General features: G+C 52.4%; 1 protein-coding gene across 9 annotated transcripts in view; it reads right to left on the bottom strand.

The window, feature by feature from the left end:
• The window catches only part of ANKS1A (ankyrin repeat and sterile alpha motif domain containing 1A), an 85,616-nt gene that overhangs the window by 23,975 nt on the left and 49,162 nt on the right, over positions 1-12,479 (bottom strand). For all 9 annotated transcript variants that reach the window (XR_005841912.2, XM_015298999.4, XM_015298995.4 and 6 more), the window contains one exon: positions 5,165-5,231. Coding sequence is in view for 8 of the 9 variants with exons in the window: in XM_015298999.4 (XP_015154485.2) it covers positions 5,165-5,231 (67 nt within the window). In the remaining variant the exon portion in view is untranslated. The remainder of the gene's footprint in view (positions 1-5,164; positions 5,232-12,479) is intronic.

Below are 12,479 nucleotides of genomic sequence, written 5' to 3' on the forward strand. Positions count from 1 at the left end.
GGGGCATGCCTGACAGACAGCATCACCCCGTGTGCCCACAGAGCAGTTCAGCACAACCCGGCATGGTTTGAGGGCACCCAACCAAACCTCACCAGGAATAAAAGGCTGCAAAACCAAGCCAGCCTTGATAGAAGTGCAGTCCACACACACAGACAACGTGCAGTAGAAACAAGGCAGGTATTCGTTGCTACAGCTGGGGCTGATGAGAGCTGGAAGTCCTTAAACCTACAGAGGGGGCTATGAGCTCAGGCAGAGCATGAGGCAGGAAGGATGAAGCCATCACTGCTATCAGATGCAAGAAATACAGCCAGCACTCAGCTTTACTGGAACTAAAATCCATTAGCCAAATGCAGACCGCTGATATTTCTTCCTCTTTTGCCCAGCCACACACCAGGCATGTTTCTCACATCCCAAGCCAAGTGCAGAGGTAACTCACCAAGCCCCAAAGGTGACTGCCATCCACACAGCACACCTCCTGCCTGCAGCAGGCTGATCCACTGAGCACAGCCCATTCAGATCCTCAGTTCTGAGGAGAGGAACGCTGCCTGACGAAGCCCAGCCAGCAGCACACAGGTTTCCTTGCTGAAGCCAGCAGTGAGGCCTGCAGCCCCTGTCCCACTGCCCCACGGCTGCAAGGAACGAAGGGGTGAGCAGGAACAGGTTGCTGGAGCTCAATACAATGCATGACTGCAAAACAGAGGTGCACAGAGACAAACTGAATGCAAATGTCTCTGCCCAGGTCAAAAAAGCCTTTAAGGTGAGGGTTAAGGATCCCTTAAGAGATGCCTTTCCTTGATCCTTTATCATCCCAGAAGCACTTACCAACACACCTCTGATGGACCTCCTTCCTCCCACCTGCACCTCCCCACCATCAGGATTCTGCCGGAGAAATACACCTGAAATGCTTCCCCACGTGCTCCAGCAGGAAATCAGGGGCTGAACCTGCTGGCCCAGAGGGTTGGGTTTACACAGCAAGGGTTTGGGAGTGGGGTGGTGGTTCCGTTATGCTGTTTTACAGAAGAGGAACTGGGGGTGCAGAAATCTGCCTGGATGTGCAAGGGGCGCAGCAGGGGCTGGGCCTTGTCCCAGCACGACTCCGAGGTCCCCTGCTTCTCCTAAATCCAACGCAGCTGTATGTGATCACCACTTGTATGCACAGACCCAAACACACTGAGCTCCACAGCAGCTGCCAAACAAGGCACTGAGCCTCTACAGGCAAATTGGCGATCCCAGGCACAAAACGAGAGTCAGGAGCCCCACTGTCCTCAAAACCCATCCAATTTTGGAGATGGGAGCGCAGCTGGGAAGCTCCCTGCACGTTAGCAAGGTGATCTGACCCATTAGAACAGCCCTAGCAAACTCCTGAGCAGCAAAAGCAAAACAATGCCAGAAAACAGAAGGGCCGGGCTGTGTGCAGCCCAGGATGTGCTCCGACCTCACAGCAAGGGGCTGGCAGAGCATCCCTGCATCCACTGCAATGGAAAGGAAAGCACGGCTGCAGACCTGCATGCAAGGCAGCCTTCCCTGAGCACGAGGCAGCTCAGCCCGTGGGGATGTGCAGCACGAGGAGCAGGCAGCTCATGGCTCTGCCTGCTGCTGAGCCGGGTGTCCATTTTGCTGCGAACCCTGCAGAGCAGCAGCTTTTGCTGAGGTGCAAAGCTCCTCCTCTCCCCTCCATGTTAGACCTCTTCACTAATGATATCGATCAATCACACGCGCTGCGACAGCTACAGCCCACGGTGGGGAGAGGAGGGGGCTTGGCAGCATGCTGGGTGCTGAGCAGCTGCTGCTGGATTGGACCAAACCCCACACACTGCTCTGCACCCCTACAAAGCCCTTTGGCCCTGCAAAACATAAAGCCCTAATCAGTATTTAGGGCATGCATGGGTTAACCCCCCGCTGTGGGCGCATGGGGGTCCCTCCTCACCAAAGCAAAAGCCCAAGTGACAAATGGATTGAGATAAGCTGTACTCTGGCAGGCGTGAGCTGCATGTGCAGATGTGTATTAGCATCTCATCAGCGGGAGACGCTGCCCACTCGGAGCTGTTTGGAGGTGAGAGATGCAGGAGGACACAGTCCCTCTGGTGCAGCTCTCCCGTGTCCTCCGTCACACCGCAGGAAGGCAAACGAGCCCAGTTCTGCTTTTGTCTTTGCTCCCAATTAAAGGCAGGGAGAGGAATTCATTCATCCAGTACTGGGGAAGCACCTCTGCTGCAGGCAGCCTTGCTTAGTGCACAGCAGTACCTCCAGCTGTGCTTGGAAAAGTCTGGCATCGCCCACATCTGTAAGCACGGCAGGTTGACCCCATCCAAAGAACACAGCCAGCACAACAGGCACGCTGACCTGCAGCTGGCATCTGCCCGGCCCTGCTCCCAGCACTGATGGGAGGCACATCCCACAGAGACACCCAGGAGCATCCGGAGGAGGCTGTGGCCCCAGGCAGGCAGAGCAGCTCCTGGCTCCCCTCACGGTGCCATGCGGTCGGTGTCCCATAGGACAGCTCTGCCACCACTGAACTGCTCTCACCAATTTCCTATAATGCCTATAGGAAATAGGCATTCCCTATGTCAACATCCTCAAGGCTCGGGCTGTCTGAAAGCCCTGGGCAGTACATGATATTCAGTCCCCCTCCAGTCCCCAGGCAGCAAAGTTCACCGGCATCCATTTAATCAAGCTCTGCTCACCGTGTCTCACTACAAACAGCCCCGTTTCAAAGGCTCCATTAAAGCCAAGCAATTATCTCCTCCTTTGAAGCCCAGCACTCACTCCACACGCTGAGGACCCGCAGCTCCGCCTGCGGCAGCAGAAGGAACAAATTCATCACCCTGCTGTCCGGAGTGAGGCTGCATCCCAGGGAGAGAAGAATTAATCCTCAGGAGCATCTCAGCCATGTAGAAGTGTTGGGGAGAGGTGGGCTGCTCTGCGTGGGACAGAGGCACATCCAGGGACATCTGCAGCGGCATCAGAGCTCCATCAGTCCTACTTCCCCTTCCTACGTGCTTTCCTCAAAGGAAAGAACAAAAGCTATAGGACAGAAGCATTGCCAACATTGGGTGAAAGGAGGTAGAAGCGTGGAAGGCTCCTGGTTGGCACACAGAGCCAGGACACACAACGAGGAAGGTGTTTTTCAATCAACTCGGATCTGACTGCTGCTCTGCATCCTGAACCCAAACTCAGGGCAAGCCGCTCTATTCCCCACACCCCAACCTCCTCTACTTACAACATCTATGAAAATGAGAGTGTTTTAACCCAGGATGGTCTCCCGATGCTGCATTGCAGAGATAAGAGTTATGGCAGTTGCTGGAGGAGGACGCTGCTCTGTTTGAGGAAAATCAATGCACTCAATGACACCACGATGCCTCCCTCACCTCGGCTCAAGGAAATTTCTAACAGCAAAGACAAAAGGCACAGCCCCACCATCTCATGCACCATTAATAAAACCAATACAGCCGCGTGCTTCAAGGTCATGGAAGCACAGAGGTAAGAGATGCACCAAGAAACGATGTGTTGTATCTGTGTTGAAGCAATGGCAGGGCACCTGGACTTTCACAGGTGGAAAGTTGGCAAAGAGGCCTTAAAATATTCCAGCAAACACACTGTAATGGGGGAGAAACTGACCCCAAAGCCCATGTTAACCCTAATCACAGGGCTGGCTTTGCTTGCCTTTTAAGACATTCAAGGGACTGCAATCCGGATATTTTTCATCTCCTAATCCAACACAAAACTGTGCCATGCACTGCACAGATGACAGACCTCCTGATGGCTAATTTTAGTTGCTCCCTGTAGCAGCTCACTCAGGCTGGAGCACCCAGAGCTGCACTGCATGTGGCTGAGCGCCACGTCAGGCTGTGACTGAGCTCGGATGCGGATGTAAAAGCCACCTTTTGTGCCTTGCTGTGAGTCACGTCTGGGTGGCACCTGGGTACAGGCAGTATGGGAAGATTAAATACTCCTTCCCCTCTTGTTTGGCCTGAACACTGAGGAAGAAAGGAAAACAGACTCCCCCATCGGGTTTGGGACTTGAAAACTAATCCACACAACAGATTTGGGACTCTTAAATACACAAAATGCTGCTGCAGATACCAAAAACTGCTGACTGTAGTCACACTGACACAGCTCCAAGCACGGAACCCCATCCCATCCTCCGAGGGACAAAAGCATTTTGCGAGCCTTAAGGAACACAACACGCAGCTGTGGAGGGCTGTGAAGAGTTCTGCTCACATCTGAAGGGACGGATCCATGCTTATGTAACAAAAATGAGCATCTTGCTGCTGCATTATGCATGTGAAACAAAAGCGAGCTTGTCGTGGGGATGGTGAGAGCAGCCAACAGGCAAACATGCAGCAGCTCCATTACAGAACAACTGCTTAAAGAAAGTCCTGTTGTTATCCACCAGAGAAGAGCAGAAACTTGAGACAAACATATTTGGAGAGGCAGGAGAGAGCTGGAAGCAATTGGTCCAACTTTCTTAGTGGCTCTGTTGAGAACAACAGTAACTGGAGGAGTTTGGCGACCAGTAGAGCTTTGTCTCCCCTGGGTACCGTCTGGAGCCCTTACACCACCTCTCAGCTGCAAACTGAACCCTTTCGTATGTGCAGAAGATCCAATCTCCCTCCTACACATCAAGCAAACACCAGTGGGGATGTGATCAGGCTGTGGGAGCAGGGGGGCAATGAGCCACACACCCTGGAGCTGCAAACTCACACAATAGCACAGACTGTCCCAGGCAGCTGACAGCACCCAGCCCTTCCCACCTGCAGGGAAGGACTGTAAGGAGCCGCTCCAGCTTCTGGAAGCTGCTGACAAAAGGGAATCATTGAATCATAGAATGGCCTGGGTTGAAAAGGACCACAGTGCTCATCCAGTTCCAACCCCCTGCTATGTGCAGGGTCACCAACCAGCAGCCCAGGCTGCCCAGAGCCACATCCAGCCTGGCCTTGAATGCCTGCAGGGATGGGGCATCCACAGCCTCCTTGGGCAACCTGTTCAGTGCGTCACCACCCTCTGATGGGAAGGGGAGATGTGCTCAGCTGTGCTGGAGCCATCCCTCTGGGAGCCAAGGTTGGGTCACAGCAGCCAGCACACGGCTGTGCTCTGGGCAAAAACACAAAGCCACACACACACACACACACACACACACACACACACAAGCTCAGTACACTACCTGAGATCCTCTGCTGCTCCTGGGAGAAGTCGATGCCTTCGCCGATGGAGCTCATGATTTTCTCAATCTGGAAATAAAACAAGAAGCACGTGCTGTGTTACTGACAGAGCCTCAGGAACGTGGGAAGGCAGCCCCAGGGTTTTGCCCACAACACGGCAGCCAAAGGGATCCAGGGAAGGTCATTAAGGCACCTCTGAGCACAACGCCTTGCCTGGACAGCCCTTCTCATAGGTGGGTGACTCAGAAGGGATGCAGAGATGCTGCAGTGCTACAGAGCCTTCCCTTCTGCACCTTGCCCGTGCCTGAAAACCATCAGCTGCAAGAAACCCATCCCTCTGGAGCATAAACCTCAGGAGAAGAACGGGATCCTGAAAGCCCTCCGCTCTCCCTGCAGGAGCACACAGCCTCTCCCTTGCCTTGAAAGAGTATGAAAAGGGATCAAGCTTGCAAAAGCGACGTGGGGGCAAATGCCTCAGCTGCCCAGGAGAGGGAGCAAGAGACAATCCCATCCACCCCTGTGCCAACCGAGGGATGGAGGCAAAGCACATGCAATTAAACGGTATCTTTATATTGGATATAAATGACCATACCTGCAAGGAACAAAGCAAACATAAAGTTAAAGTTGTGCAAAAGTTGACAGTGGGAAACTGGCAGTGACAACCACCAATGCTGCTAAGATGGAAGCTCTGATAAATCACAGCTCAGTACCTCAGTTCTGAATTTTTAATAGTTGAAAGCACGAACCAATTAAAGCCTGCTATTTTCCAGAGAGCAATGGGACCCTGGAGAGGCTCAGGTCTGCTCACTTACCTCTGCCTCCAATCTATAACCAGGCAGAAAATAAAAACACAAATAGCCCCCAGGGAGAGATTCCCAAACAGAAACCTCCCAGCAAAGCACTCCTTGCTGCTGAACACAGAGCTGATGCACAGCCCGACGTAGAGGACAACAAAACGAACCTCAGCTCTTACACAACTTCTTCTTTCTGGTCCTTTTGAGGACAGGTTTGGGATGGAGGCTGAGTTATCCCGGACCCTCTGCTCGCCGGGTGCCAGCAGTGCGATCTCAGGGCCAGGCTCTGTCAGGGCTGTGCAAACAGCACACGGCCCATCTGCAGAGGATCCTTCCAACCCCCATCTCCAGTACAGCCCTTCTGGTCCAGCACACACTGCCAAAGGGTCAGCGATGGAGCAGCGGGGAGGGCGGGCAGAGCCCTGATTCCTGATGGAGAATGGATGCGATCGCCTGGAACGTGACGGCTTTTGCTTCCCCGAGACAAATCGTTCACAACTCCCATCCGAAATCACAAGCTGCTTGTTCAAGAAACGGGATTTGGAGCCCAAAGGATGCAGTAAGAAAGAACGGGGTCGTGTAAGCAGCAAAAATATCCCAATTCCAAGCGGACGAAGACGGCACTGAAGTGACAACCATGACATGAAACGTGTGCAGGGCGGGTCGGTTTGCAGTGCTCACATTGCCAACCCCTTCTCCAGATACCAATGCCACGGCCGGTCGCCATCCCATCACGTCCGGCTATTTACGGTCCTGGGGCTGAATAAAATAAGGAAGTCCCAGAAATGCAGCTTTGAGAAAAAATAATCATCTTGTTTCTCAGCTCAGCTTAAGGCCCTTCCATAAATCAGTGACTTCGCAGCAACTCCAAGTGTGGGGTCAGCGAAACTGGAACTGCTGAAGAGGAAATCACCGGATTCTGCTGAGTTTTTCTTTGACTACAACCATGCCTGCTAACTCTGCTCCTCCACTGGAGGCATTTGTGGCATTCACCTCCGCTCCATCAGCTCTGCTCCTCTCTGTGAGCTCAGCTCTGAAGAGCTTTTCCAGTTCTCATCGCTTGGGATGAAGCTCAAAGGATGCGTGAGGGATGCAGCAGCTGTTGCTCGAGCCTGCAGATGACATCAAGTAACTGAAAAGCATTGATTGCTGCCTCTGTTTGTGGGGGAAGGTCACTGAGACAGCCAACCTGAGGGTCTCAATGCACGTTTTGCAGCCAGAACCACCTGCTTTAATTGCTTTTGCCCCTTCAAGCAGCTCCCCAGCAAAGCCTTGAAATTTCACGGTGCCCTGAAGTACCACCAGCACATAAAGGCTGTGAAATACTGAGGAAAATACGGGGATGGTGCAGCATAAACTTCATCTGCACATAGGACCGAGGGCTTTGGTACTGCCTGCTTCAGTCCTGGGCTGAGCCCAGGCTGTGGTGGATGCTGGAAGCACTGCCCTCACCACAGGCTGACACCGTGACAGATCTGCTTCCTTCCTTGCTTGTGGTCGTTTCCATAGCTGGATTCAAAGCACGGCTTAAATGGGGGTGCCAGGCCAAGCTCCACTGGTGCACCAACTGCTCTCCTTGTGGGGGGGTCAGTGCTTCCCAGGCACAGCCCTGGCGCTGACAGCTCTGCACTGAAGACTTGCAGGTGCTCCTGCAGCACTAAAACGCCCACGAACATTTCCTCAAAAGCAGGGGATGGCCCCGTGCTCTGCAAAGCTGAACGGCAGCGAAAGAATCCCATGGCAGAGGATTACCTGTCGGGATCACCCTGTGCTAAACACGGGGTCCATCCAGGGGCAGTCTGGGCGATGCAGCAGCCAGAAGTGCTGCAGCTCACAAAGCAATCAATCCTGCTTCCCCCTCCCTTTGTGCTATGAAGCCCAACGCCAGCCCAGAAACCAGCTCCTGGCTGACCACCTGCATCTGGGCGCTAAGAATAAGCTGCAAAGATACAAAAACAGGGGAGAGACACATCCCTGTCCTCCACACCTGGTCCTCAGCTGCACCCTGTGGCACTGAGATGGGGATGGAAGAGAGGATACCCTGAAAACAGCATACACTAATGCTTTTTTAGGCTGCTCTTTCCCAGTGGTTAATTATTTAAATACAAAAATACCGTGTTTAAATATAGTGCTGCAGTTCAGCCTTGGTTTTAGCCTGAACACTCAGTTCCAATTTGTTTTGGCTTAACCTGTTTTTTTCCACTGAAGCGCCGTGCGTCCGTCTCCAAACAGGTTGGGTGTTTTGCCTTTCCTCCTTTTGCACCCAGAGAAATAAAACCACAAGATCCCTTTGTGTCCTAAATTTACACAACCATGCATGTTACTCCTCATCTGGAGGTCCAGCAGGATCTGCACTATGAAGTTGCTTTGGCCCATGAGCAAAAACCCTACAAGGAAAGGAGACAAAGAGTTGCAAAGCTACAGTGCTTTGGTAGAAACAAAGGGAGAGAGCCCTTCAGCAAACCCAAAACAAGAGATGCAATGCTGCAGATAGGTTGTGTGCACTGACAGATTTGCACGTTTGTTTAAGCCTTGCTGAAAAGTAAAAATACCCCCAGAAAGGAGCTGGGTGCGGCTCAGCATCACCCTTGGGCTGGGAAGTGGTGAGTGCTTCCACGCAGGCAGGCAGGCAGCCACAAAAACATAGCAACTGGAACTGACTCCAAAACAGAGCTCTGTCTTAAAACAAACCACCCCGAGCAGCTGAGTTCTCATTAACGGGGGAAAGAAGCATTTGTTTGTAGATGATGTGTAGAAGCCAAGCTGGATGCTGGAGCTGGTCCTCCTGCAACCCCAGAGCCCTGCAAATATCTCCTTGCCCCACAGCACTCCAGGCAGAAGGATGCAATGGTCAGGACATGAGCAGGAGACAAAGTGCTGCCCCGTAACATCCCCATTGGACAGCACTCTGCAGAGGGTGCCATGCAGCGCAGGGGGCACAAAGGATGCCACGCACCCAGCACTGATGCGATGGGGCTCTGCCCCCTGCCCTGATGGGTGGGAGCATGGGGTCCACGGTGGGGTCTATATTTGTCTTTCTTCCCCTCCACTGAAGTTTGGAGCCAGCAAATCCACTGAGAGAGACAGAGGGTGGTTAACAAGTGCCAGGGGGCTTTTGTCACCAAAATAAAGCAGGGCTTCATGCAGTACAAGCAGCCTGCAGCCGCTCATTTGCATGCAGGGAAAGGGAGCTTCATTCAGAAAGCACAGCACTGAGCAGTGCTCCTTTAGCGTGGCTCTCACCCCGGTTTGGGGGCATCTGTATGCTATAGGAGCTTTCTGAAAGGGGGGTATGTAAAAACAAAACCCACAGCAGAAAAGCCCTTACATTTACCACCGATATAAAAGCACAAGTTTTGTGCTTGGTCTCCGCGTGCAGCATCAGTGATTCCCAAGGACACAGCAAGGTTGTCCTGGGAGGAGAAGAAACACAGATGGGCACGTCAGCATCTGGGAAAGCAGCTTCTGCAGAGAGCTCCGCAGCTCTGCTCCCCCAGATGGGCTCTGAGCAGAGCTTCCCCCCCCCGACACCGCCTCAGAGAATGGGCAAAGCCTGCACTGCTCCGTCCCCAGCAGAGCCCCACAGCCACACCAGGAGCCCACAGCAGCTCCAAGAGGGAACGTATGCTCCCCACAGTCCCCATTTTTGCACACCAAACACCACCATCACAATCCACACATGCCTCAGTGCACAAAGGAGAGCACTTCTGATGCTTTTACCCTGGAAAAAAACACAGCGTTCCGAGCTAACACCGGGGCACCAAGCAACTCCAACCAAGTGCTTCCCCTCCAAATCCCCATAACAACTTCAGACCTGTTCAATTACATACAAGCAGAACAAGATGCAATGGAGCTTTGCTCCCTGCTACCATGGGACACTGTCAGTGCCATCACTGCAGTGCACACAGCACGGATCTCTTCCAAGCCCTGCTGCTGCCCCCCAGGCTCAGCTCCCCCCATGATATGTTTTCTGGTGCTGCACACTGTTGCCCATCTCTTTCTGAGCTCTGCATGTAAAAAGTAAAAGCCCCACATCGGGTCAGGACTTTCTGCTTCCCCCCGAGGCTCCCTCCCCAATGGGCAGCTTCAAATCGTCGTCCTGCAGCATCGCTGCTGGAGGGGATAACACAGCACACAGCAAAGGAACACAAATACGGAGCAATAGAGTGATTCAGATCAGAGCCTGCAATGAAATAAAGATGCACAGAAACAAACGGCCGCTATCTTCGGTATCACTGCACCATAATGACACCCTGCAGCAGAGGAATAATTAAGAATATATCTGGATTCCCATTATAAATCCTTATTATTAAGGAGTTCATAACCTATGGTACAAACTTGCCCAGGGCTAAACCTCAGCAGATGAGGCAGCAGCTCCACGAGCATATTTTATTCCCAAAAGCTCCTCCGGGTTGGGTTTAAGGGTTATCAGTATTAGAAATTTCTGCAGTTCCAACCAAGTGTCAGGGGTTAAGGCTTCATTATTTCTAAGCTCCTACAATGGAGAGACAGGGCACACTAAGTTTAAAATGGGAAGAAAATGGAACGAGTTGCTTCTCCAGCTTAAAAAAAAAAACCCTTTGAGTACAACAAGCACACCCCTAATTACAAAGCAACGAGCCTCGTTACAGCCTGACGGGGTTGCTGTAAGAAATAAAAAGCAAACTAATAAGGATGCATTGGGCTCAGTGGACAACACCAGGCACGGGGCAGGCAGTGGCAGAGCGCTGCTCCCAGCTGTTGCATGGATTTGGTGGTAAACAGGAGGCGGCTATTTGGGGGTTGCTGGGAGGAAAAGCAGTTTCATCAGGATTTAGGAATTTCTTTTTTAATTGCTGACTTGTGAAATCATCCCTTGAGAGATGCTGCAAGCAGTCCGGGTGGATGGGGAGCTCAGCCTGGAGTCGCTGTTTCCAGCAGCAGCTGCACCCTGAGCAGGGCAGGGCAACCCAAGGGCCGAATGCAGCCCTTATGAGCACCTCAAAATGCATGCTGTTAATTGCCACCACCAACCTCAAGCCCAGTGCACGGCTACACCATCTCTCAGCTGATCCTTTCCCATCTCCCAGGCTTCTGGTATGGCGGTCATCGCTCCAGCCCAGCTCCTCCTGCACCTTATTTCAAGCTGAGCAGACACGTGGTAGAAAGCCCCTGCCGAGCCTTCCCCAGCAGCAATACGAGATGAAGTCCATTGCATCCGATGTGCTGCTTCCCATTCATCAGCCACATCTCACAGCCTGCAGCCCAGCAAAGCGAGGCAACGCAGCCTGAAACCTTCGGCACCATCGCAGTAATCGAGGCTGGATGTGACAACAGCACAGATAACAACACAGGAGCCAAACCCCAGGGAAAGGCAGGAGGCGTTTTGCAAAGCCAACACGTTGCAGGCTCAAAATGAGGGCACTCGCAGGCAGCAGAGAGATCTGTGTGCAGACATTCATCTGGGAGACAATACAACAGGTGCTGCCTTAACGAGCAATTAGGTCCTGCCTGCTCCGCTGTTTCTCCTACTGATGCAAAGGACAGATGATCCAAGGCGCTTCTCCCCAGAAAAGTCTTTGGTTAATACATGGCTGATACTATTAACTGCTGTTTCACCCCTGCACGTGGAGGCAAGGCTGCTCAGAGCCAGCTGGGATGTGCAGTCAGAAGCACAGAGTGGATGGGTTGGAAGGGACCTCACAGTCCTGCAGGGCTTCTCCAGGAGAAGGCTCTGGGACAATTCCTGCTGGCTGCTCACTGCAAATGCAAGGGCTTGCTGGGTTTGTTGTGCACTGCAGGATGTGCTGCAAGTGCTGCTCAGCAATAAATGCACACATTTTCCAGCTCACTGTGGTCCCTGGGAAACCCCTTTGGGCCTGGATCAGGGACTGCTGCTTCACACCACCCCCAGCCTATGTTTTTGTCCAAACACCAGTTAGAAATCAAGGAATTCACACCGTGCATTTGTATTTCACAACCAGTGTGTCACAGACAGGCATTTCTGAGCCCCCCAAGCATCTCTTATTTGAGTGCATAGCAAAGTTGGATGTCACCAGGCCAAGAAAGATGACAGATGCCAATGAGACAACAACACATGTGCTGAGAGAAGTGGGATGGCTGCATGCTGCTTACTGTGAACTCACCGTAAGAAAGGCAAAGACTCCTGAAGAGTATTGAAGCAATTCAGATCCCCACAGCTGTGTTTTGTGGCCAAAGGCAATGCGTTAAGCTCCTGCAGCACAGGTGGGCTGCGCAGTGTGGTCAAGCTTTGGGGGCTTCAGAAGGACTACATACACACAGTTCTAAAAAGAACTTCTGAAGTGCTCTAAGATGCTCCACAAAGTGGAAGAGAATATAAAGAAAGACTGACTAAGGAATGCTTGGGCTTTACATTTGCCTTTCAGACCAGATCTGCAACCAGCAAGGCTGCTGTGTAGGCTTCGTTTGGCTCAGAACACTTCGTTCTCTCCTGGTTTACAGCAAACCTGAACTGTGAAAACACAAGTGGTCATAAAGGTTATGAGGGTGGAAGAAATCTTGC

Source organism: Gallus gallus, chromosome 26 (assembly GCF_016699485.2).
Source record: "Gallus gallus isolate bGalGal1 chromosome 26, bGalGal1.mat.broiler.GRCg7b, whole genome shotgun sequence".
NCBI classification, from domain to species: Eukaryota; Metazoa; Chordata; class Aves; order Galliformes; family Phasianidae; genus Gallus; species Gallus gallus.